The sequence below is a fragment of the Anomalospiza imberbis genome, chromosome 7 (genome assembly GCF_031753505.1).
Source record: "Anomalospiza imberbis isolate Cuckoo-Finch-1a 21T00152 chromosome 7, ASM3175350v1, whole genome shotgun sequence".
Lineage (NCBI taxonomy): Eukaryota > Metazoa > Chordata > Aves > Passeriformes > Viduidae > Anomalospiza > Anomalospiza imberbis.
The window spans coordinates 9,832,964-9,859,710 of NC_089687.1; the positions used below are offsets into that span (position 1 = coordinate 9,832,964).

General features: G+C 44.1%; 2 protein-coding genes and 1 long non-coding RNA gene across 13 annotated transcripts in view; 1 reads left to right on the forward strand and 2 right to left on the reverse strand.

The window, feature by feature from the left end:
• Positions 1–4,462: 4,462 nt before the first annotated feature.
• Positions 4,463–9,360, forward strand: LOC137476907 (uncharacterized). Its single transcript, XR_011000685.1, has 2 exons — positions 4,463–4,641; positions 8,383–9,360. It is a non-coding gene; the product is annotated as an uncharacterized lncRNA (long non-coding RNA).
• On the reverse strand, positions 5,943–11,731 carry UMPS (uridine monophosphate synthetase). The gene is made up of 6 exons (XM_068195338.1): positions 11,563–11,731; positions 11,194–11,347; positions 9,206–9,874; positions 8,353–8,528; positions 7,730–7,844; positions 5,943–6,946 (listed from the first exon to the last, which is right to left on the reverse strand). Exons 1-6 carry the CDS (start codon positions 11,710–11,712, stop codon positions 6,765–6,767), a joined length of 1,446 nt encoding a protein of 481 aa, XP_068051439.1. The 5' UTR covers positions 11,713–11,731; the 3' UTR covers positions 5,943–6,764.
• A 465-nt stretch (positions 11,732–12,196) lies between these two features.
• KALRN (kalirin RhoGEF kinase) overlaps positions 12,197–26,747 on the reverse strand; it is a 475,447-nt gene continuing 460,896 nt past the window's right edge. For all 11 annotated transcript variants that reach the window (XM_068195349.1, XM_068195340.1, XM_068195344.1 and 8 more), the window contains 7 exons: positions 26,360–26,481; positions 25,139–25,270; positions 23,232–23,396; positions 22,283–22,361; positions 20,938–21,138; positions 19,909–20,047; positions 12,197–17,803 (listed from right to left, as the gene is read on the reverse strand). In XM_068195349.1, coding sequence (XP_068051450.1) covers positions 17,258–17,803; positions 19,909–20,047; positions 20,938–21,138; positions 22,283–22,361; positions 23,232–23,396; positions 25,139–25,270; positions 26,360–26,481 — 1,384 coding nt within the window. In that variant the 3' untranslated portion in view covers positions 12,197–17,257. The remainder of the gene's footprint in view (positions 17,804–19,908; positions 20,048–20,937; positions 21,139–22,282; positions 22,362–23,231; positions 23,397–25,138; positions 25,271–26,359; positions 26,482–26,747) is intronic.

Below are 26,747 nucleotides of genomic sequence, written 5' to 3' on the forward strand. Positions count from 1 at the left end.
ATAAGGCACCAGCACTTGGAGCAGCCAATAGATGCTGCTGAGTTCTATTTCCATCTGGCACAGTCAATAAATGATGATGTAAATTGGGACAGAACACAAGCTTGTATTGATTCTGGAAACCTCATGGACCTGTTAGTGCAGGGTTAAACACTCTGCCTTGATTACCTACAGGGTAATGATTGTGTTGAAAGTTTAATGTCAGAACTTGAGATGGGAATGCCTAAGGAGCAAGATGTGCTGTGGTACAAGTGTCTGTCCTCTGTGGTGATATTCTCTTAGTGCCACAAAACCAGAACCATCCAGGGGTTAAAAAGTTGGCCACCAGCTTCACCCAGGGTCATTGTCATGTTTGTAGAAAGAATTAGAAAAACATGGATTAGAAAAAATTCAATTTTGTTATAATCAGAGTGCCCAATAGAGGTTATGACCCATACAGCCAATTTCGTTGCTTGGGTCATAGAGTCCCAATTGTTATCAGTACTAAGCCAACTCTGTAGACAGCAGCATGTAGAATTAGGACCAGTGAGATTACAGCACAATGACAATTTATGTCATTAACATTCCATGTAAGATGCCAGAGTCCATTAAAACCTCATTTGTTTGTATTTGCTGATTCATTCTATCAGGTCCATGAGGTTTCCAGGATCAATACAAGCTTGTGCTCTGTCCCATTTACACCGAAGCCATGCTTGGGTGTGATTGCAACATGAAATGTAATTACAGTTGCTTATCTTCCTCACCCAAATTGAACCTGTATCCTGGGGCATTATAATATACTATGGGGCCTCAACATATGAATGTGCTTTAAAGGTTGTTGTTATTGATAATTTGGTGTATTGGGGAGTAGGTATGCCAAATTCGGTTGACACCAAGATGCTTCAGAAACAGGTTCTGCTGAGCCTCAAAATTTTGGCATCTAACGATCAAGGGTGATGTAAGGAATGCAAACAATTCAATTTCTTGCCTGCTTGAGAAGTTACATTCATAAATTGTACAATGTGATCACAATTCCATCCTTGAAATAAGGAACAAGCAATAACATAATGACACGGCATGGTGTGCATAATGTAACAGTTATAAAAAAGACAAATGCTCATGATGTTGTTTCACTTCATGCCAACTTGCTAAATCAGTATGATATCTGGAGGAGTGGAGGAAGCCCATGGACCTTGAGAGTAATAACAGTCTGTTAAAAGACAGGGGACAGTAATTAATGAGAATGTATAAATCTCTGTGTTGGTTATAAAGGTGGTTTAACTGTGTAGTTTGAGTTGTAAACATTGGTAAGAAGGGATTTCAGTAATGAGGACTAAATACAGTGTGAAGTGCTGGGCCCCACAATTTAAGAATGATATTAAAGTCCTTGAATGCATCCAGAAGACTCCAGGTTTATCTAGTTTAGAGAAAAGAAGTCTGATGTAAGACCTCATTGTGCTCTGCAGCTTCCTGAGGAGGGGAGATGGCTCCTTCTCTGCCTGCAGTGTGCTGGTGCCACCCCCATCGTGCCTGTCCCACAGTCTGCAGGATGACCATGGGCATCTCCTTTAGCCAGCCTACTGTGAGTCCTGTTCCTTGCAGGAGATACCCTAATTGTCTCCATTCCAGATCACGTTCCTGTTTGCAGGGGGTCACTTTGTGTCAGATCTATTGCATTTCAAGCATTTTGTGCCTTATTCTTACTACTCTGAGCTCCCTTAAGCCTCTGGATGACCCTGACCTGACCTTCCCTTTGGGAGTGCTTCCCTGTCCTTGTTGCCTGCCCATAAGGACTGTCAATTTTCCAGTCCTTCCAGGCCACTATGGTGTTTCAGTGCCACCTTTCATGCCATAACATTAAGGTCAGGTTTTTCTGGTCTCTCTGGATGCTGTATTTTGCAAGAATTTTAGTTTCCCTGTTGCTGGCACAACCATCATGTCCCAGGGTGTTGCCTCTGTTCCTTAAGGAAATCCCGAGCAGTCAGTCTCATTGTCCAGCCAGAGAATCCATCAGGAGTACTAGAGGGAGGGGGAGGGAGACAGCCCCACACTCCCAGCATTTTTCTAGAAGTATTTATTATGGATGATAACAGGGAGATTTTCACTCTGGCCTCTGCATCAGTGTTTAGGAGAAATACTCTTCCTGTCAGGAATATCTGTCCAGCCTCAGCCTGATGAAGGATCACTGCTCCAGCCCCCAGCTGGTACCACCCATCCCACCCAGTCCTCAGGAGGCTTTTTGCTGTGCTGCATTGACAACTGCTTTAGCTGCTCAGCATGAAAATTCCTAGAAGTCATTGTGACTTTGGGGGTCAGGGGGGGCCTTCCTCTCCAGCAGGAGCCAGGAGGAGCCCCCTGGAAGTTTTAATGTCAGGGTACAAGGAGGCTGTGTTATCTGGACAAAGCTTGGGCAATGAAGAGGGGGAGGAAGACTGGCTGCCAGAATCAAAGCCTCCTCCTCATTTTCCATTTTCAGTATTTATCTTTTCAGTGATCCTGCTCTGAGACCGGGCATGCAGGCTTTTGCTGTAGGTGCCGTACATCCAGATGTCTGAGGGTAGTTTTTAACTAACTGGTTTGCAACAAAGCCATGGGATTCAAAGGCAACTACTCACAATTCTGCATCCTTAGCTTGCTGCAAAGCTTCCAGTTCCTGCCTAGCAGTGCTAAACAAAGCACCTATAGCTGACACCTCTGTGAGAAGGCCGATGAAGGGCCCCTTGCTAATCTCTGCTTTGCATTTGAGTGTCCTGTCACCTCTGAAACTCAGTTTGCTGCCTTTCCAAATTCAACCAATTCTTTGACACCTTATGCCTGTCCCATAGAGGCGTTTTCTACAAGCATTTTGCCATTTTCACTGCTTTTCTACCGCCTTCTCCCAAGCATCCATGACCTGTTTACCACATATCCACCCTTCTGACACCAATTAATGCCACAACCCAGAAGGATTACTTGGCTTGTGAGTATGCAAAGATTGCAGCTGTTTGTAGTATGTCTTACTTTGTCATGCACAAAGAGGATTTATTACCTATTTTATCTTATTCATTACAGTTTACTACTGTCAAGGCAAGTATAGTTACAGTTGGCAAAACTAGTAGATCTACTCTACAAGATACTACAAATTACTACCAGAAAGCAAACAGGGATTTCCACAGCAGCTGCAATCAATACTAGCATCAAGTCTGTATTTCAATTTACACAGCTTATGACATACCACCACCTTATGCACAGTTACAGCCTTGCTCAGGCTTCCCCCTGCCCTTTGTCCTGGCCGGCCTCCACCTACAGCCCTGCACGTTCACAGCCGGACTGTGGCTCACATCAGCTTATGAGAAAATGCTCAGAGGCCACATGGATCATGTAGGAACAGAGAACTGAGACTGAGGACAAAGCCAACCCAGACACACAGGCAGGGTCACCTCTCCCAGCATGAAAATGCCTGCCAAAGGAGTTGGAGGAAAAGTGAAGCTGGAGCAGGCACCAGGCTGAGTTTTAATTTCTTTCAGCATTCAAAGCTGTACTTGTCACTGTGGTACAGGCTGACCAAGATCCACCAGCATGATTACAAACAAACAAACCAACCAAACAAACAAACTATCCACTGTGTCTAGCCCACAGCCCAGTCACAAGCCTTCCAAAACAGGCCATTCCCTGAGACAGTGACCTCCAAAAGTCAGATCTGGAAACAAACTTCCTCTGGGTGTTTCACATTCCTTTGGTGCTACTCTCTAAATGCAATGTTTGTGTCTCTTACTAAAAAAATCCACAGCAACAGGCTTTCCACATAAAGGGAAGTGATTAAGTTATTTTTCTGGCATTATGTTTCAAATAAATTTTCATAGACTAGGCTATGGAAACTATAACATGATCTGTCAGTTAACCAATAATAAAGCAATGTTGATAGTGTGACATACAAATAATACTTTTAAGGATGATGCTTGTTTAACTTGGCTAGTTTTAATTCAGAAGTGAGTTTATCAAGATTTTGCAAGCATTTTAAGTCTGAGTAATGTACCGTACTTATGCAGTTATACTGATTTAAGTGTCCTGGCTGGGTTCTCTTGACACAAATACCCACAACCTCCGAGACACAGAGTGGACTTTACACACAAATATCAACGGCTATGTAACAATTCCTTAGTGGTTTGAGCTTGTGCTGGTCTCAGAGTTCTCAGGAATTGCTGCTCAGAAATAGCAGCAAGTTGTGCAGCTTTCTGCTGCAAGCACTGGCAACACTTGATCACAATCTTATTTCACTATGAAAAGAGTGATTTCCTTTCATTTTGTTATAAACCATACTCCAGAATGGGTAAGGATCACAATTTAATATAAATGCCTACTGCCAGTTAACATTAAATTGAGAAATTTAAATATAACCTTATGCCTCTACCACAGGCTCAATCAGATCACAGAATGAACTGCAAGAGTTTCAGATTCATATATTATGATGCAAATGAGTTTTGTAAATTGTGACCTAGTTCCCATGTTAGGAACAGTTGGGACCAACAGTAGAGACTGTGTGATGAATGCAAGCAGCAGGAGCAAGCAAGGAAATTAACATTTGTTCTTAATTTGAAATGGATTTTTAATCACTTTCAGGTGCCTCAAAGGAAGTGCACACACTTGTTTACTATAATCATTCTGACAGAAGAATGCATAGAGGAGGTAACACGTTTTTGTTTTACTAATTGAAATGTTTGCAGCAGTGGTGTCACACGAAGTGCCAGAACACAGCTCTTTCTGGAGGGCACAAAGAAGGACTGTGAAATGAAATTTCCCAACTGATCCGTTCCTCAGAACTTGCTTTGTAAAGAAAGTGAGTTGCACATGCCCTTTAAAAGTGATGGGATATTAGATCACATTCATCTTTCCAAATCCAGCTGCTATTTTTTAAGCTAGAGGCCTAATAAACTCGCTCTCCAAAGAGCCTGCTCAGGGATTTGGCTCCACGGCTGTCAGCCACATGCTTAAACACGATTCAGCAGTTAGTGGAAAATACTGAACTCATGAAATTCTGCTTGTGCTGTAACAGTGAGCCCACAACACACTGTGCTGAGCTTCAGCCCGAGGCAGCTTTCTGATAAATAATTGTTTTAAATGAGCTTTAGAATACTGCTTTAAATGTTCGAATGACATTTAAATGTTTTAAATACACCCAACAGCAAGGGTGTAGCTTGTTAAAAACCAGACAGATTTTCATTCTGAGGATCATCTAGAATTGGAAATTTTTGGAAGCTGTAAAAACGGCAGAGCGTCAAGGCTCCCTAAAAATAGAGTCTCAGCTCCCTCTGGTGGAAAAGGCCATTTTCTGCAAAAAGGTCTAAGTGAGAAAGTCTTGTTTCTGCTACAAGCCTCAAGGCCATGAGATACAGAGACAGCAAACAAATCCTCTGTTCACTTTGAAGGACTGGAACTGCTTAGAAGTTGATGTGAAATATCGCATCCCACTGACCGTTGCAGGGTGTCTGAACAGGATACCTCATAATCAACAAGTTCCATCTTCCACAGGGTGGAATTCTCCAGGTGTGAATTATGATACTTAATCCTCTTGAAGCAACTGGTAGCCCCAAGGAAAATAACACACACAATGTTCTAACATTCTCTCCACAACATCTTAAGTCCCACAAGTAGCTGAATCATGAAAGAGCACTGTGTCACTAAATCATGAGGCATAAAGCAAAGCCCTCAGATCCCAACCTGTGTCCCTTGGTCTTAGACATCCTGCGCAAGTTAAACCAATTAAAAAAAGCCTCCTCCAATCTTCTATTTTCAAAGATCTGGCACTAATGGCAAAAACCTCACTAAATACAGTTGTTCCTAGTCCAGACTAAGTGTATTAACAAAAGGACCCAGCTTTCTGTGTGCTCTAGAACAGCAAAAGTTCAGAACTGCATCACCACTGGTCTTTGACTTCTTGATCAATAAAATTGTCATTGCTATTTACACCACATGCATGCTAGATATGCTTAAGGTTACTCCATACTTTATAACCAAAACCAATCATGCAAGATATTTCTATTTCTTCTTATTTACGATGTACGTGGAAAGTAAAGCCTGCAAGTATTCCAGCTATTGTCACAAGAAGTCTAATAAAGTATGTATTTTATTTCATATTAGAGGAATCAACAGCACCACTGTAATTAAGCACACAACTAACTGCTCTGACAAATTCTGTAAACAGAATCATGAGCAACTCCTGCAGTCACAAGACACACCAGAGTGACTTTTTATTATACTTATGCCACAGAACAAAGACGTATAGAGCCAGTGAAAAGGGAAAATGGTAGCAAAAAAGTATTTATTAAACACCACATAATTCAATTTCAGAGTGTGGCATTAAAACCTGCACTTGCTCCTTGGAAACAGGAAAGCTGAATAAACCTGTGAAGGTGGGGGCAGCACAGGAAGTGTGCAGGTGAGGTTTATTAAGAACATAACAAAATACCATTTCCACAGTCAGGAAAAAATTGAGGGTGGGGAAAAGAGACGAAGGCAACAACAGCCAAAAAAATACCCTTGGAGTGTTTTGTGCAATATTTTTCAAACATGAAAGCCTACTAAGGCTAAAAAATTGGCATGAAGTTCTGCTTTCTTACATTCAAATATCAAAAAAACAACAATGGCAAGTACAATTTGACCTCTGTGTGTACAATTAAAACAACTTTGTAATAGATTTTTCTCCAAAAGGGCAATTTTCTACAGGCTGAAGTGTCCATGTATTTAACTGGATCCCATATGAGGGCTGCAGCTCCATCAGCTTTGCTTACTGGTAGGACAGTGTGTGCTTTTCAGTCTTCTGCAGGAGCACCAAGCCTGCTCACGTAGCTCTCCCACGCTGCCTTCCTGTACTTCTCTGCTTCTTGGAGACGGTCTGAAACTGCCAGGATGCCACGTCCCACAATAATGATATCTGAGCCTTTTTCACCAATAACTTCCTTGGGGCTTAGGTACTTCTGTCCAAGGTTATCACCTGAAATACAGACACCATTTTGTTTTAGTTTGTACAAAACTCTATGTATTAAAAACCTTCAGAGAGGTGCTGGAACACAAAACAGGTCCCCCGTCCCAGCTCTCATCCAAACAATCCACAAACAGAACTAGCAATTGCATTGCCAACCAAAAAACACAGATCAAATTTGACAGCCAGCACTCTCCTTTTTCATGGTTTACCAATCATTATAGATGAAACAGTTACTCAAAGAAGCACCATAAAATAAGCTTCTTAAGCTTATTTTAAAGCAGGCAAAAACCCCAAACATTAATGTAAAAGCTTGTGATTTCAGTTTAGGTCTCATAAAAATTAAATTAAGCAGAGAAACATATCTCCCCTATCTGCTTCAATGATAACCTCTTCAGTCAGCAGAAGACTTTCCATTCACTGATGCTGCATCTATATCACCAAGTGTTTCAGCTGGACTTCTCTATTTGTTATTTATTTTTTACTGCTACTGAATAGCTTTACATCTAATCTAAGACCTATCTGAAGACATTTTACATGTTTTCAGGAATGCGTTTTATGGTATGCACAGACCTCAAAACAGGTAAAAAGGTCGTATAGCCTGCTCACTGCCTTCCAGAGTTCCCAAGAAAGGGATCTGTATAACCAGAAATATGGGAGACAGCCCGTAGTGGGAAACAGACTCTTCCCAGCTGAGAATCAGCATCCAGATCCTCTTCAGAAGCCACTTTTTCACTGGAGACTAGATCACTTCTGTACTTACCAACAGACTAAAAATATTTCAGAAAAAGTTACCTCCAGTTTGCAGCTGAACTCCTGGGGTTAAGTGAAGAAATTCTGGTTTATTACTAACTCTAGATCCACATATGAACCCAAAAACGAAATCTGAGTTTTCTTCAGCCATCTGTACCTGAAAAAGGTCAGTGAACAATTACAAATTATATACTTAAAACTCAGCTGACGTAGCAATCTGTTTCTCATCCACCCTCTGACACTTTAAGCTGTGTGAGGCAGAGGTATGAAACACCTCTTCCTTTCTCAATATAAAGTCACTCCTTCCCTCTGGCAGAAGAGTGAATATTGTGTTTCTTTCTATGTTGTAAATAACACTGCAAATGGATTTAAACTAATTAGAAATGCACTGCTTAAAGAAAGAAATAAAAAAAAGGGGAAAGTGCTAATAGAAAACGTGATGTGTACTAGAATTCCAAGTGTGAACTGTGACCACCTCACATCACTGGCCTACAGCTGCAACCTTTAAACACCACACAGTCATACTCCTGCGTCTCCAAGGAAAAAACAAACACCTGTAATAGTTAGAGCTGGAGGGACTTTTGGAAGTGCAAATATTAGTAACACATAAAACCTCCCTGTCACACTTTACAAGCTTTTAACCCGACACAAGACTGTCCACTTACTGCAGCTTTTGTGTATTCACTCGTTGCAAGGGACCCTTGGGAACTCATCTCTGCAACCAGGAGACAGCCACGCTGGAGAGGAAGACCCACTTCCTTCAGACCTTTCACAACTCCAGAGCCTGGAACCACGTGGGCATTGACGATGTCCGCCCAGGACGCGATTCTGAACACGCCACCTGAGAACACGGGCACGAGCACACAGGCAAGGAGCCATCAGAAATGTGTTAAACAGGAAGCACAAGTTAGACAAAAACAGCTGCACACCTTATTACTCACAGATTTATAAGACAGTTGTACTGCTGAAGCTTGTCAGTCACAAGTTCAGTCTCATCAGACAGCTCTGACAGCTGCCAAACCACAAAGTGTAATCTCTCAGTTTACTTTTCAAGAAGACTTGTTAGTGTGTCACCTTTAGTATTTACTGAGACATTTATGGTAGCCGAGATATCTGCTGTCACAGGTGCTATCTTCCCAGACAGCACACAGATCACACTGGACATTAAGGATCAGGCAAAGAGAACAGCAGTTCTATAACTGCAGATGGAGTATCAAAAGAAAGCCATGCTGGGCACACATGTGGTACAATAACAGCAGTTTCTAATGGCACACAACTCAGAAGTACTTACTGAGCACAACCACAGAGTCATAAAAAGGTTTAGGCTGGAAGGGACCTCAGGAGGCCATGCCCTCTCAACAGGGTTAACTTCAATGCTAGGTCAAATTGCTCAGGGTCTTATCCCCTTGAGTATTTCCCACGGCTGGAGATTCCATGCTCTCTCCTGGCAGCCTGTGCCAGTACTGCAGTTACACACACCAGAGGCAGTTACAGTAAATCCAGGTTGATGATAATCACCTTCATACTGGTGTTTGACTGTGTTTCCAATATCTGCAAATTTCCTGTCTTCAAAAATCAAGAATTCATGTTGATCTGCGAGTGCTCTCAACTCCTTTACTACCTCTTGGGTGAAATCATTCAGGATGTCTATATGAGTCTTCAGGATGCAGATGCTGGGGCCCAGGGTGGCAGCTAGCTGCAGCAGCTCCTTGGGGCTGGTGACATCAGCAGAAAGGCACAAGTTTGTTTGCTTCTTTTCCATGAGCATGAGAAGCCTGGCTGCAATAGGATGCACCCCTGGCAGCTGGGCACGAGCGCTGAAGCTCAGCTCCTTGCAGAGTCTCTTCACAGGAGCAGCACCATTCTGAGCCACTGCCTCAAACACATTTCCCTCAATGAATTTCTTCACCTTTTCAACCATCTCAGCAGCCACTTCTCCCTGCTGCTGGAGAATCTCCAGCACCCCAGACAAGGTGCACACAGAGTGCAGGCGAATTCCATGTTCCTCTAGCCTGGCCTTCCCACCCTGCTCCCTGTCCAACAGCACTATGGCATCTGTGACTTTTAATCCTTCCTTCTGAAGAGCTTCTGCAGTTTCCAGTACACTGGATCCACTTGTTACCACATCCTCAATGATCAGGCATGTCTCTCCTGGATTAATGGTGCCTTCTACCATCCGCTTAGTTCCTGAAAAGTAAAAAGCAAACACTCCACCAAATTAACAAAGGTTGGACAACCCAAGAAAACCTTAACAGAATGAAAACTTTATTAGATGATACCACTTATCACAGTTCTTACCACAGCTCACTCACTGATCTGTAATTCAGTTCATAAAGACTGTTACTTCTCCAAGCTGATAAAATACTACTTTATGTTTCCAGAAGTTATGTTCCATAACAAAACCGACACACTGTTAACAGCACAAATTCAAATGTTTGAATAACATGGCTTCCTAAGTTTAGTACTGTCATGACTTGAAAGCGCTCAGACTTACAAAATTACTCTATTGTTATTTAAAACATCTTTAAGGCAGCCAATTTGCTGGCACTCTTCAGCACGTTTTCCACAGGCAGCACCGTGTGCTTAATATGCCTGTTAGAACAATTAGAAGGAGTAAAGCCTCAAGTGCCTTTTTCCTAACTAACAACAGGCACACATCCATGAAAGGCCTCCTAGGGGGCAAGGACAAAGGGATGCCTGGCTTTCCCAGGAGCAGTTAATCGCTGTCACAACTGGCTTGTGCTTCACAAGAAGCAAATGTTTCCATGGCTGTCCCACTGCCTGACACAGGAGTAACATTTAGTTTTGACAAGTGTACTTTCTAATTACACACTGTTGGAAGAGGATGTGTAGAAATCCAGTTATATGGCAGGTTAATGCTTCTCCTGTCATATAACATATGGGATGCTCTCCCACATCCTTTATCACAATTAAATAAATGGTTCATTGAGTAGAGAAGGGACTGCTGCTCACCTGGCTCACTGATTACAGGACCACAGGATAATGAAAGAAAAAGGGGGTTGAGAGATAAATGAAGAAGAAACTAGAAAGGTTCCTTTTGGTGTCAATAGGCATAAAGCTCTGTTTGAGAGCAAAAGGTGGCTCTGGTCTCAGCATGCTGGAGAATCTGAGTTATAAATCCTCGTTTCTGAATGAGGCCACTAACCCAGAACCATAGCAAGGGTAACAAGGAAAATAAAAGACATTGCTAAGGAAAAGAAACAAACTCTCACAAACAAAACCAAAGAAACAGAAAACACCCTTCAAGAGTCTCCAAATCTCCTACAGCAGGACTAGAGGTTAACAGCAACCTTTAGAGAGAGGCTGATTAGGCTGGAATGCTGTGGGAAGTTTGCTTTAGGGGGGAAAGGGCCCGCTTCTTAAATTCCAATGGTAACCTTAAACCGGAACGGAGATGCTGTGCCTTACAAAAGAACCACAAAAAATGACCATAAAGTCATTTCCCAAACAAGTTAAATTGCAAACTCTTGATCTGAAGGCTTTACCGTAGTCTTTCCCCTCCTTCCTCCGTATAAGCATGGGAACCTGATTTTCCGAGCAGATGATGGTGGCCAGCGGCAGCGCCGTGTACGGAACGCCGCACACACAGTCGTACTGCACACCCGCATCTTGGGCCGCCTGGAAAAGGAGTCCCGCAACCTGGAAAGGAAAACCAATAAGAGCCAGGCTGGAGCGAACGTGACTAAATCAATAAAAACCTCTGTGCCCGACACGACCCGAGAGCCGACCCTGCCGGGTCCGGCCCTGGGGCGCCGCGGCAGCGCTGCCGGCCCCGCTCCCCCCGGGCCGTGAGGGACCCGCCGCCCCGCCCAGGGCAGGGACACACGCGGGGCCCGGGGCTCCCCGGCCCGCACCTGCCGGAGGAGGCGCGGGTGGGACACGAGGCCGCGCAGGTCGATGTACACGGGGGAGGAGCGGCCGCTCTTCAGCACGAAGTGCCCGAAGCGCAGCGCGCCCGTCCCGCTCAGCGCCGCCGCCACGGCCCCCGCAGGCCCCGCCGCCATGGCCGGGCCCGGCGCACGGCGATGATGCCGAGCGGGCGGGGCGCGGGGCGGGGACAGCGTGTGACACACGGGGACTCGGGGTCCCTCCTCCCCTCCCGGCGCCGCGGAGCCCAGCTGCGCCGTCCCGGGGTGCGTGCGGCTCGTCCGCACCCCCGCCCCGAGGCGGCAGCCCCCTGCGCCGCCCAGCCCCGCTCCCTGAGGCCCGCTCTCCCCTCCACGGTTCCCAGTTCTCTCGTCACCCCGTTCCCCCGGGAAGCAGAAGCCGCTGGTGCAGAGGATTTGATGTGACCCGAGGGTTTCTCGCCGCGTCGGCTCCTCGGGTGATTCCCAAAGGGTGGATGCAGCCAGGGTGACAGTCCCTTGGGCTGGTTCCCTGAGCGATCCCCCCGGAAAACATCAGCTGAATAAAGCCCTCAGCCAACCCCGAGTCTCCAGGGCCTCACTCGGAAAGATGCCACGTGTGTGAAATACGACTGACCCGGTCTTCTCTGAATAATTTTATTTAATCAAAAAAACCCAGAAACGGAGTCTTTAGTATACTCTATTTATGGGAATGCAAGGACAGGAGATGTACAGGTCGAAGCTACATCTGTAGATGATCATATATACTGCAGTATAGTAACAACAACATGGGACAGCAAGTAGTCACCTCACAACAGTACACATGAGTGATTAGACTTACAAAGGAAATATTTACAAACCTGCCTTTACAAACCAACATTGTGTGCATACAAAATGAAATCCGCAATAAAACTGAAGATACATTTAAGGCAGACCAGCAATACACTGAAATAATTAAGGCTGTGGAATTACTTTGCACCTTGAAAATGCTGAGCTATTAGCAATACTGTTTCTTTTTTCCTCCTTCAGTGGATTGTTGCTAGGATTGAAAAGCATCAATACGTTCCAACTGTTTGCTCTTATCTCGGTGAATAAGTCTGAGATTGATTTTTTTTTGCACTTGCTATTGCATTTGCTTTCTAAAAGATATCAGCAAATTGACCTCAGTGCCAGAGCAGTGTTGAACAGTTTGGTAGAAAGAGAAGTAAAAGCACCAGCATCAGAAGTTGGACATGAAGGTGAAATATGGCTTGAGTAGAGAAGATGTTGGTTTTTCACTAGCTCCATAATAAAGACTACAGTTACAGCAAACATTCAGCATCCTGACGCTATGGAAACACTCAGCACTATACAGATCCCAGAACGAGAGTACATCACTTGATGGCAGTGTGCAGTCAGCCTAGTAAAATGGGATTTGATTTTGTTTCCTTGGGAAAGCACCATTTTCTGATGGGACATGAGTGAATGAGCTCAAAAATAAACCCAAGCCCTGTGTTAGAGGAGAATTCACCTCTGCTGTGAGAGAAACAAGAACAAAAAAAAGGTGGTGAGCCCCTGTGCATGTAAATTTTCTGCTAGACTTCTTTGTGCACAGAGAAGCCTTTACATCTGTCTCTGAAATTTATATTATCCTAGGTTACTTGACACAGTCCCCTCATTGCAAGGGCATTAAAATAGAGGTATATATAGTCAGGTTATAATGTGTGGCTCTGCATCCAGCCTTTATGCACAGTATTTGTGACACAGGCCTAATAGCATTGTCAGAAATGCTAACGAACTCTGAAGCCACAGCCCCAGGGTCAGTTGAGGGCACACACTTTGTCTCAGCATTAACCTAGAAGCAAAAAGATACATGTTACTGAGAAAACCCAATCCATAGTTTTTTAAAAAGCAAGGGCAGTAAGACTAAATGAAACTTGTTGATATCACTGAGAAGAGAGAGACATATTATAAATTTTAAAGCCTGGATTGCTTTAAAATACTGTAGTCTACCACCCTGGACTGGCTGTGTGTCACCCCAATAGTACCATGCACAGGGGGCTTGGCAGCCTGGTGGTAGGTGGGGCCTCCCCCAGGGCAGCAACACCTGATGGGGGCTGACAGTTTACACTGGCCAGCAGAACTCCTGCCCTGGCCTGGCTGCTCCAAGTGGAGCAGAGAGAGAGGTGAGTTAATTTCTCATTGCACATTCGTTAAATGAAGCCACCTTAAATAAGGAGCCCCCCATGTCACCGCATCCTCTGGGCTCTGTGTCGCCAGCACCTTTGCTGCTGCCCTCCTGTCACCCAGCACCTGGGGACAGTGTGAGCCACACTTTGATGTCAGAGCAGGGTAAGAGCACTGTGGAATTGTCTGACGGCAGTGGCTGTGTGCACAGTGCCACTCCACACAGAGCTTGTGGTGCACTGTTGTCAGTATTCCTGTTGGTCATCCTGGACGGTTGGAAGCTGCTGGAGAAGCTAAAGAGTGCAGCTACCACCACACTTTCAAGCTATCTTGGGAACACCCTGAGTGGTACACAGCTGCAGGTGGAAATCTTCCCCTTGGGGTCAGATATTCTCTGGGAAGCTTCACTGAGAAACTATGTTTGTTACACACAATATTCCATGCACAAAAAAAATCCAGTCATTGGAGAATGCCACACAGGGGGTTGGCTGTGGTGCTTCTCACCCAGCGGCTGCACTCCAGGCCTACTTACTCAGCTTCTGAAATCTCTTTAAAATGGAGTTATAGTTTGCAACACAGTTAAAGGACCTGTTGTATCTGCAGAGGCACCACAGGTTGGCTGAAAAAGACTTTGAAAGAGCAAACTCAGGATACTTCCTGTGCATTTATCATATGGCAATATTGCATGTAAAGTTGGTATTATTCAGGCAAACGCTAGAATGGTTGGTAATCACAAATGTTTTATGGAGGTTTAACTGGTTCAAGTATTCCTGAATGGGCTGTAAGAAGAATAGTGTCCAGGAAGAGGTGTTCTAACATGAATATGGAAAAACAAAACCACAAAAGAAAGTAACCCCGGAACATTCAACATATTCAGAGTTCAGCACTTCCAGCTCTCTCAATAAAGAGTCTTTTTTGAATCTGAGCACCAATACCTAATCATATATCATCTCTCTTTCAGCCTTTTGGGGTTTTTTTTCTGTTATTTGATAGGAACGAGAGGCTTAAATATTACCTTAAACAGTCCAGCTTTTCCCCCCTGTGCATTCAAAGTGTCTGCTGTTGTAGTTTGACATATGAATGCAGGATGTAGGAAAACAAAATGCTAAATAACTCCAAATTTCATGTGATACACGAGAATTTGTTTGTATTAATGCCAAGCAGAAAGCCTGAGGCTTAAACTGTACCCATGGGCCTAATAAAAGCTGTGGGTTTTACAGACCACACTTCCACAAACATTTTTTAAGGGCAGCACAATCACAGCACAGAGCCAGCTTTGACAAATAGGAAAAATTACAGACAGGCCTGTAGTGAGAAAGTACCTGAGGCTGGTGGTAATTAGAAACTCCCCTTAACTGCTGTCTGTATTCAGTTGCTAAGAAATTGCATACTTTGCACTGTTGCTCAGGTTGAGAGTCCGGTCTTTATCTAAGAGGCGCTGCTGGATTGCTTAGAAAATCAGCTGCTGCTCTAGAGAGGAACTGAGATAGGTCCTAGATGATTTTCAAAAAGCTTAACCTTCTGTGAACACTTGTGTCTTTCAAACCTTTCCACACTCCCTCCCTGTATTAGATCTCTCACAGAACTGCTTCTGACTCTGCTGAGGCACCTGAGCTCACCCTTCTGCCTGTGGCTTCCCCATCTCAAGGGCTCTTCTTTGTTGCACACTAAGTGTTGAGTGCTGAGGGTTTTTGCTGTGCCTTTTCTCCACTAACAAAATACTGACCACTCTGGTGTAGTGACAGAACAAGCACAAAGAGGAGGGCCAGGTCTCCTCCCTGCTGTGAAAGGGAGCTTGGAGGTGGATCAAAAAAGGGCTATCAGAGCCCTGAGAATTTAACAGTACTTGCAGGGTATCTCCACCACCCACTGGCAGAGACAGTGCTTGCTCCTGCAGGCTCACAGTGCAGTTACTCAGATGGTAAACGAGATTTGAACTCTCTCCCTTACAAGAGAGTCTGTATGAGCACACGTGGTCAGATTAAGCCCTTTTCCTTAGGAACACCTTTGGTAACAACTGCCATTTCCCATTACAGACACACAAATGCTACTCAGCACAGAGAGTAGTCCCCACATGCCAGGGGAAAAAAATCTCTTTGACTGTAACCCTACAAGGCTGTAGAGTTTTGTGGTGTGGGAATAGGATGGGGAAGCCCCAGATGGCTTCCCCCTTCCAGTCCCACTTCTGGAAAGGAAGATTTGGCCAACCTACAAACTGCTGATTTGTCACTGCAGACTCCCTATGTTGGTTATACTTTAGGCTGGCTCTGTCACTGTAACATCAATATGATGATGTTGCAACTTGGCTTGCAAGAGAGAAATTATTTAATTGTGAATATTATTTTTTATTACAAATTAGGCTTTGGACATAAGAATATCCTCATGAATGCTTTGGTTATGAGGTGCTAATGGTGGCTGAGAGATATTTACAAGATTGGAAATGAAACAAATGACATGCTTTAAACACTGAAAACGATTTTCAAGCTGTAAGCACAAGAATGAACTCACCACTCCTACTGCACTCTGAAAGGCTTAGATGGACTTTGGGCCAAGCAATTCTGAAGCTAGAAATGGAACAGGATCCTTTATATTTATATATATTTATATCTATGATACAATATATGTATACTGAAAACCTGTGATAGAAAAAATTGTCTTCATCACCATGATCATCTAGTTTACAGATACTGCAAAAATTGGACTCTGCCTTTTCTCAATGCACAGGTTTTGCAAAAGATTTCTGTACAACGTGTATAAAATGCTTTTAAAAAACCCATCATAGTCCCATTGTGCTTAATCAGAACCAGCTGTATGCTCCAATGAATTCATTGCCTTAATCTTAGCTCTGAAAGGTGCTGCACGTTGACTTAACACAGCAGAAAGCCCAAGGAGGGGCTTAATGGAGGATTTTGGTCTGAGCACTACCATGCAACACCAATGTACCTCAGCCATGCCACCATGGGAGCTGATCCAGCAGTGACTGGAGCCTGGTCTTGCATGTCCTATGCAGGCAAAGTCCCCACTGAAATCATGGCAGACCTGGGCATATGGGGCATGAGAAATCTGGCTGATAACCTGGAGCAGGCTTGCAATGATTTCAGCAAAATCTGACCGGTCCAGTTCTGCAGTACATGCTAAGGTCAGCCTGGTCTCACTCCCCCCCCACTATCCTACTACAATGTCTTTTGTACATTTTGAATTCAGTTCAGCAAGATCAAGAGGATTTCTTATAAGGCTGCCTCACAAAGATTAAGGCAACTGCAATTCTGGCTCTCATTCCCAGTTGGTGTTTGCTTCCTGCAGTCCTTTTTTGGCAGTGGATGTGGCAGTACCACGTGCCCCGAAAGAGGCAGCATGTCCCCAGTGCTGTCACGCCCTTTGCCTTGGTCCCATTGCCACGTCTGCAGTGATTCCCACCCTGCAGTTGGTGAAATGCAAACGTCGAACATGGGATATGTACAGAGGATCTGCGTGCTCCTGGTGGCGCTCCCGGCCCACGGCTCAGGACCAGCAGCGTAATATCCCGTGGACGGAGGCACTACGTGCCCGGGTTCATCCTGCTCAACAGGAAGCTCTTGACGCTGGGGACCGGGTGCACGTCGTACTGGTGCCTGCGGCGCTCGATGAAGGACGCCAAGCGGGAGGTATCCAGTGGGATCTTGGAATAGCTGCCATTGTGCGGCTGCAGCCACGGATGCTGTAAACAAGTGGCCGCCGTCGGCCTTCTCCTGAAGTCTTCCTGGAGGATAACGTTGATGAAATCCCTGGCGGCGTGGCTCACATCAGAGAAGTACTCGTGTGGGAAGCTGAAATCCACTCTACACACATTGATACAAGTCTCCTCTTTGCTTTCATCCAGGAATGGAGAGACACCACTTAACATGACGTAGGTGAGGACCCCAATGCTCCAGATATCCGTGCTTAGGGAGACAGGAAGGCCTTGGATAACTTCAGGGGCTGCGAACTCCGGGTTTCCAAGGAGGTGGTGGACATGGTAATGACCTGTGATCTGGACTGCATCTTCCAAATCAATGATCTTGACGCGAGGCACTGGGATTCTCAAATCAATGAGCAGATTTTCTGGCTGTTGAAAAGACAATGATATAAATTTAAATGTAACTATATTTTGGCAAATAAAATATGTAGGATTCATGTAGGCATATTAGCTAATTAAAACTTGCATTTAGTTAGATGTGCAAGGGAGAGATCAGGAGAGTGAATGATAAGGAACCAGCTCAGCTGCTGTTTGCTCTAAATTCAGATCAATGCTGCAGTCACAATGACAAGATCCTCTTTTACACTAGGGCAACACACTGGGATTTTGCACTTTGTCCCAAATACTTACAGTTTATTTTCCCAAACTAATCTCTACAGATTAAGAGTACTGATGGATTTTTAAATTTTAATAAGACATACATATCTGATCAGTTTATTTAGATTCCATTTGTTCTGATGACAGCTGGCTAAGTTAGTGTGTGTAACTTGCAGCAGAAATGTTCCTCATGAAGAAAATGTTCAATTTTGCACCCGCTATCCTGGGAGGGACTTGTGTGTGCCATTACTGTTGCTGTCAATTGACACGGAGCCGCCAGTGTTCCCCTACACTACACACACCAGGACACAGTCATGCTTTCCAAGACAGAGTAAAATTACATTTAATTCCAATTGTTTTTCTCTCTGTTTTAGCAGCTCTCAGTATTTAAGGTCTCTCTCTCAGTGAGAGATACTGAGTATTGCTATACACACTCTTCTGGGGACTTAACATGGATTATCCTTCCTTGGTTGGCTCTGAGACCATTTCTGAACTTACTTCTTGCACCCTTCTGGATATTTTTTTCTCTCCCTTATCCTCATGCATATTTTAATGCTGCCTCATGGAAAAAATATAAACTACATGACTGTTCCAGTCTCTCCACTTGCTCTTCTCTTGTCCAGTCTCTATTGACAAAATCAATACATTCTTGAGCAGGATCCTGGGACAACACAGGATCTGCTGTCACTGTCAGTGCATCTCCTGCTTCCCACTTAGCAACAGAAGGTGCTTTATTTAGCATCCCTCATTCAGGGGATCTGCAGATAGGTCACAGATAAATAGCTTTACACCTTGTTTCTTTGTTTATGATCAGAGAATTCATTGCAGTTTCTTACCTCTTTTTGACAGGTCATATAAACACAGCAAAAAATACAAACAATTGCATAGAAAGAAACCAAGATGATTTAGCCTTTTTTGTCTAATTCTCATATAAGGTCCTGTACAAATGGAATTCTTTTTAGGGGTAGACACAGCAGAAGAATGAAAGTATCACTTTATCTGACATGCCTTGGGCTTAGAGAGATGAGAATAAATCTCCCTGAAGCTGGATTGTCCACTATATAAGAAAGTTAAATTCATCCTTCTTTCCCCATTTTTAATTGTCATTTAAGTCTACAAAGTGTTATAGATTATCTGATATCCCTGGCAACCAGAATCAATGTTGCAGATCACAAAAATTGAAACACTTGATCACAACTTCAATGGCTAATTCTCTGTCATCCAAGATAATGGGGATGCTGGGGAGGACAGGAGTACAATGCCAAATCCAGGACAGTACAGTGCCTCCTGCCATGTGTGCTCACAAAAGGAGGTACAAGCTGTACTAGCCTGAGTGTGACGTTAGAGAACACCCCAATTTCTTCTCCACAGTGCAACTTGTCCTTTGTTCTTCCTCTGAACCCTTCCCTGGGTGTATTTCCCACCCAGTTCCCCTCTCAGGCTGTCCAGCACAATGTAGTGTGCTGCTTTCTTTTCCTTTGCCCTTGCCAGTCTGGCACAAGCCAGTTCTGCTCTGGAAGGTTGGTGGCTGAGTTGGTACAGTGTGAGCCCAAACCATACTCCATAGAATTATTCATAGTTTCCCTTCAGACAGGTGCTAGTGACATCTCACTCTTGTCTCTCTGACATCCTCCTTCCCCGTCATTAAATCCAGAAAGCCCTGAGGAACAAACCAGTGAATCAAGGGAAAAGGTGCATTTCTTGTCTGAAGGCAAGGACCTGGCGCTGCAGGTCAGTAACTCCTTTCTCTGATCAACATCTTGTCCATTTAGTGATCATCTCCTTGGGGTACAGGCTGCACCTCCTCCCTGTTTGTACAGCTGGGAACTCTCTGTTCCAGGGCACAGAATAACAGCATCATTCTCATTTGTTCCTACCTTTATGTCCAAGTGAGCCACTCTGCAGTTGTGGAGGTACTGCAAGGCTTCCATTGTGTCTCTTATATAGAACGCCACCTTTTCCTCCATAAGTTCATCATGGTTCATCAGATAATCTAAGAGACGACCATCATCCATCCTACAAACAAACCAAACCCTGTGCATGAAACATCACATGGCATCTCTAGGAACACTTAATATCTGAAAACAAAATTGCAACAGAAACTTTGTGACCTAAAAAGGAAGGAAAATAAGATGTAAGATCTGATGAGTATTTAATGATATCTCAAGATACTGCAGGCCATGGAAATGGTAGAATGATTAATCCTCAATTGTTATCTCCAGTCCTTGAAAAATTTAGCAACAGTCTTAAAGTAAACTCTTTTGCTTAAGGATGGATTCAATAGACAGAGACAATCCCTATGGAAACAGAACTTCTTAATTATTTGGATCCATCTATTTATTTATAGAGCTGGTTACATAATGCAGGAAAAAAATCATTGATATTTTCAGCTGGTAATATTTTCTGTGGGAAAACTAACCCATAAAAGTTTTCCACCTAGTTTATTTATCTGTACAAACAAACAATGAAGTAGCCCAAATATACTTTGTTGGATATACCCTAGCAAAGCATTTTGGAGTTTGGTTGCTGTTTCTTCTTATGGGACAAGCATGGTTGCTACACAGGTCTTTTCACCAAAAAGCATTAGAATGATGAAAGCTTCAGTCTAGCTGAAACACTTTTACTCAAATGTAAAAAGTGGACAAAACTGCCCAAGTAGGTCCGATGCTTTTCAGTGGCACAATTTACCCAGGCTTCACCCAAGTAGAAAGCAGTTTTATTTGTCCCTCTTAATCTTACTTCCTGTAAAGAAAAGGCAGTGGAAACTCTGCAGAAAACGGCTATTTCATTTGACATCTCAATCAATAAAATCTTTTCCCTGCTGAACACAGGGTGATCTTTATGCTTGACTTTAAAAGGGCTGTGATTCCTACCCAGATGCTGAATTCCAAGCTCCATGTACTTACAGTTCCAAAACTAAGATGTAAGAAGTAGGAGACTCGTAGGTATCGTGGATTGTGATGTACTGAGGATGCTGTAAGTGTTGTAACAAAGCTGCTTCATGTGCTGCCTGCTCTTTCTTTTTCATTTTTTTACTAATGAATTTTACAGCAACATCTTTCCGGGTGGCTTTGTGGACACATTTCTTTACTATGGAGAATCGACCCCTGAAATTATAAAGAAAACAAAATAATGAGGTGGCTTCATGAATAAATCATGCCTACTTTTTAATACAATAACAGAGTGATTTTCAAAGTTTTTTTTTTTTTGATTCATGACATTAATATTTCACAAGGCATCAGTTTTAACGAGTTGTTCATAACCTTTTCCAACAAAGGCCCTCTGTCTCTTACCCTGGGTGTAGAGATTCTTTGGGGATTAGCAAACACTGAGAGCAAACGGTGTCACTCTGCTTTGTGCAGCCATACTGATATCCTCTAACAACCTCCCCTGGGTTCAATTTGCTGCCACTTTTACAGGTTTTATCTCATTTTATTTTAGCTGTGGGTCTCCCTTCTCCAGCTGCTTTATTAAAGAGACCAAACCTTTTCAAACAACTAAAAGAAAACCCATGTTAAATAATCACTGACCTACCATTTTGTCTCATTTTTTCAGACACACAGTAAGAAATTAAGAAAAAATCTATCAGGAAAGCATTTAGGAATCTCCTACAGACCATAGTACCATTCCTGAAAGTAAAACCCAGTGAAACCATGTGCTGAACTTGAGCTCTTCGCAATACATCCCAGTTTTCTACAGAACCAGAGGGACTCCTGTCCTTTCAGCCCCAGAGTTGTCTGTGACATCTGAGCTGAAGAAATAATTGCATTAACCTGAATTATTTGCATGCTCCTTATCTGTTACCTGTGGAGAGCACGAAGGGCTGACAACATGTGCAGCTCCTATTTAGGCTCTGTTCAACTCGCCCTCCCAATCAGCAAAGATAAGTCAGTCACATGCCCAAGGGTTTTGGCAAACTCAGTCTTTGAGGTTAAGCTTATCCAGAACCAGAAAACTGTCAGGACTTCAAAACAGGACCTCAAATCAGAGATGACAGAGAAAATACCAACTGCCAGAGATTTGGCTGCCTAATTGCTCACCAGTTTGCCAATCTGGAATTCTCAAATCAGAACTCATCTTGAAAAACAGAATTTAGTCAGTATTTTCATCAGTGTCTGATATGCAATGCTTTTTGAAAGAAGCAGCAGTTTTCAAGCTAACTACAGAAGTAACCTGAACTCCCCACCAAGGAAAAAGCTTCAAGCCATTGTTTGAGTGTTTTATTGCAGTGATAAGCAGGGTTAATATTACCTCCCAATCTCATGCAGCTCTGCATAGGCAAGGTCAAAGTTTTCCTTCCATGAAATAGTGGCACCATCGGCAGCAGAGTCTTTGAGAGAACAAAGAACATTCAAGAAGGTATAAAGACAGCTTGCTGTGGACTTTAAACAGCAAATTTGAAAATTATGTGAGGCTTTATTATTAAGACAGGAAACATTATCACTAGGAGTCCAGTTTTATACTGCTCAGGCACAGCTCCAGTGTGTTGGCCCACTAAATGCCAGAGCTCCCCAGGGTAAGGTATGGATAAGGGGGACACAAAACTGTCCTTGCAGTTTTGGGCTGAAAAGGGCCACAGAGACAGGGGGTAGAGCTATGCTGTGTGAGCTCTTGCTCCATCCAGCACCAGCTGTCCAAGCCAGTCACAGACCTACCTGCACACCAGGGCTGCTAAAACATGGGGAGAAGTGGGCTCTGCTCACAGCACTTGAGAGTGAGCTGTGCCCCAAATTCCTGCAGCATGGAGTGCTTGGGAATTGCCTCCATCACAACATTCCCATTCCAGCTGCATTGCTCAAGGGGGGATATTTAGCAAGTGGAATTGCAGCCCCCAGCTGGGTTGCACAGCAGAAGCTGCAGCTGTTGCTGACATTGCTGGAAAGGCAGGACAAACACCAGCCAGGACATGGAGCCTGCTGGGCAGAGATAAACACAAGAAATTGTCTTGGGATAGAAATCAGGGACCTGCTTGGAATCTGCAATAGCCTCTGTGGCAGAGGCAGGCTCTGAGCCTGGATGGAGGTAAAGACATGAAAATCCTTTCTGGGGCCAAGAGCTAGCTCTGAGCATCTTCCAGGCTTTTTCTTACATCCTTCGTTGGTCCAGGATCCCTGCTTTTATCAGGACCCATCAAAACAAACCATACAGAGCACAGGTGGATTCCTGTCTGCATCAGTCCCTCCCTGCAGCGCCCACTCACCGTACTCCGGGAGCCTCACGAACTCGGATGGGTCGCTGGGCAAGCTGATCCCCCAGGGGTTGCTGGCACTCACTCGGAACTGGTACTGGCAGCCTGGGGACAGGTCCTCAATGACAAGGTATGTGTCCAAAGTTGAGGCTACTGACTGCTGCCAGACCTGTGAGCCTGTTGGGCAGAGGGAGAGAAGGGGAGCTTGAGGGAAACACTCACTGTGTGAGCTCAGGGCTGAGGCTTTCTCTGCCCAATTTAGGTAGTACCCTGGCAGGGTAAAATCTACAGGGTTTTTAAGAGGTAGTGTTTTACAGCAGACTGTTAAACCAGAAATGGATCACAAGAAGCTATTTTGTGTTGCAGCCACCTTCCCACCTGGCCAAATGAGAAAAGAAGGAAATGGCCCTCAGCTGACTCAGGATAATGATGGAAAAAGCTCAGCCCAGGGACAAGCTGATCTCTCCACTGTAGTGCACTGTAGCTGTGGCTGTGCACTACAAGTGATGTCTCAGGGCAGTGTGATAAAACAGAAGGGGAGGGCTGGTTTGATGACAGCTCTGTTATGAAAAAAACAGTAGCAGAAATACTGCAAAAAACCCCAAAACCATAGGCAAGGGAGATAAAACTGAGACAGGGCATCAGTGCAATCCAAATGCTTCTGCAGATGGAGATGTAGTGGCTGCAGTGAAAGCTGCAGCTGTAGGAGGAGAATCAGCTTTCTGCCACTTAACACAGGAAGCTTGCAGGTGAGCAAAATTGCAGCAAAGAAATGTGTGACTGTTTCTAGCAAACCCAGCCACTGCCTAACCTGTGGCAACCAAAGGACCAATACTTACTCATCTGTATAGGATCAGACAACAGAAAAGAACCCCTGGAACACAGAGCCCTGCCACACATGGAGATTTCTTCAAGAATACATAAAATTTTATCTTATTTTAGTAAGTTCAGGGCATTTTACCCCTACATTATTTAACATGACCCAATTATTTTGTGTGTCTGATTTCCAGGTTTCATAAGGTCATGGCTGGTTTTACAGGAGTCAGTTTTACCTTTGAAGTGGGAGAAATACTGAAAACACTGCTGGGTTTTTTTTTATGTTTATTTTGGTGGTTGTTCTTAATAAAGGAACTTTTATTCTTTAACAAAAATGCCAATCACTGATGGTACAGTGAGGGTCAAGATAAAATATTCTGAGCATCTCCCAGACTCCAGCATCTCCTGAGAATATATAGGAGAAGGCATTAATGTGATGGAGTGATTAGGTTGGCACACTTACTAAAATGGGGTAGGATTTTTTGAAAGATGAAGGGGGAAAAAACAGAGGCCATATACCTAAGGCAAGGTTTACTGCCCAGGGACCCTCACACCTTTGCAGGAAGAATGCAAAAAGGGATGTGAATAATTTCAAATGCCCTTTTCAAGAGCACATGCCTGTGAATATTGGGAAAACAGTGCATTTAATATCTAGCTAATTCTTCAGGGGAAATGGATGGCTGGATTTAAGAAAAAATGGATTTCAGAGCTGAGCTTGAAAAGTATGCAGGGATCTGCAACTTTATCCAGATCAAAAAAATAATGAGGCTAATTTGGTTTTGCACTTCTGGGAAGCACCCACCAGAAAGGATGGTAGTAAAATGCAAATGACAAAACGATTATGTTAGTGAGGGATATGTTTTGGCTTAGCAAGCACACTTTACTTGTCATAAGTGACCAGAGGAAACAGAAAGGTCTGTAATATATGAGAGGCTGGACTGGATGATAGAAGGGCTTCTTTGTGCCTTAGACTTTGAGATCTGTAAGCTACAATTAGTGGCACGCCAGCAGTGACATGAATGCTTTTGGGACCTGTTGTGTCATAAAGGAAACTCTCCTTGTTCTCACTCTCACAGCCAGCAGGCACAGCTCACACCACTTACCTTCTTCTCTGTACTCCACAGTGTAGCCTGAAATGGTGCAATTGCCTGTACTGGTTGGGGGTAGCCAGCGCAGGATCACAGAGGTGCAGCTTCTCTCCTGAGCAATGGGGCGGTTTGGGGCAGCTGGCACACCTTGGGAAGAGGAAACAATACCAAATCCAGCATCACACCAGTAAGTGCTAGTGCTTTATTCCGAAGATCAGGTGTATCAGGTACACCAGGTCACTACAGGACAGCTGCATCTTGTAAAGGGGCTTAACTAAGGCAGCTACCATCGAATGCCCAAAAGTGACACAAGCAAGGCATTCAGAATTCTTCTGTGTCTAGGGTGCTTTATGTGCTTGGGAGCAGATTGACAAATGACCAGTAATCCTTCTGTCCTTTGCTTAGGGCTCCCTTCAGCACAGGAGTAGTTAGTGCAGCCACTGACTTGCTTGGATAAATTGAGGAAATTGGATCTCTAGAGTGTTTTGTGAGACCAAATAAACCAACTTTTAAATGCTTGTGACATTGCTGCATCTGTAACTCTCCAGTTAGATATTCATCTCTGGACCATCCCCTTCAACACAGCACCTCATCTCTAGTGCTAACAGATCCCTTCTCAGAGCTGGAGGCAATGAGCTTCAGCTCATTATTTCATATTCATTCCAATTAGATGGGTCACTAATTACAGTGCTGAGAATTCAGGCTTGGAGACGTCACCAAGTTGAATCCCTGAAGAACAGTTTCACCCAGGCTAAATCTTACTCTCACCTCCTTTGTCCCCGAAAGAAAAGGGGAGGCAGAACATCAGTGTCTGGATCCCAGTTCCTCCTGCTCCAGGGAGATTCTGAAGCCCAGAGCTTCCTGCAGTCAGCTGGGGCATCATTGCCCCAGGGACTTGGCTGCCTGAGGGAGCTGAGCTTCCCCTAGCTGACCTTACTGAGCTCCTGGGAAGAAGCACAAGGAGCAGGATGCAGGAGCTGAACCTGTGCCAGTACATTTTGATTTCCCAAATGTGAGGTTTATGGTCAGATGACTTAATCAAGCACAGGGAGTATCAAAGCCTTCAGCCATCAGTGGGAGTTGTGGCTGAGGAATGGTTGTATGGCTTTAAACATCTCAATTCATTTGGCACAGCTCCACATCTGGCTGCCTCTGCACGGGCTGTTCCTGTGTGCTCCCAGCCCCCAAGGGACCACACAGAGGAAAAATCCTGTGTGTTAAAGATAGATGTGCTACCTTGGACTTTGACAGTTGCAGAGGTTGATGCGGTTCCGTGTTCATTGGTTGCCACACAGGTGTAGATGCCGCTGTCCTGAGGCATCAGGTTGCAGATCTTTAAGGTGAGCTCTCCTGAGTCACTGTGGATGCAGGAAGCCTAAGTTATAAAACACTGCCTCACTTGCTAATGGTTTTTATATAGTTCTTGTCCTGCCTCATTGCAAACAGACGTGCACACACCTGTTAACTCATTTGAAGGAACATCCCTCCAATAATTTGATGCCCAAGTATAATGCCTTCATATGTCAGGGTTTGGCTGTTAATGAAACCTTTGAGCAAACTGTTGGTCAAAATTGCCTTGCCAGGCAAATCCTCATTTCTATTGTGGTCTAGGAAGAGATGTGAA

Bases quoted from the DNA above. Each gene is read 5' to 3' on its own strand.
- UMPS (XM_068195338.1), bottom strand. From the start codon at position 11,712: ATGGCGGCGGGGCCTGCGGGGGCCGTGGCGGCGGCGCTGAGCGGGACG. The intron at 8,529-9,205 runs GTGATTATCATC...CCGTGTTCTCAG, and splicing joins AGTCAAACACCAGTATGAAG to GTGGCGTGTTCAGAATCGCG. The intron at 7,845-8,352 runs GTAAGTGGACAG...GACCTTTTTCAG, and splicing joins GTGAATACACAAAAGCTGCA to GTACAGATGGCTGAAGAAAA.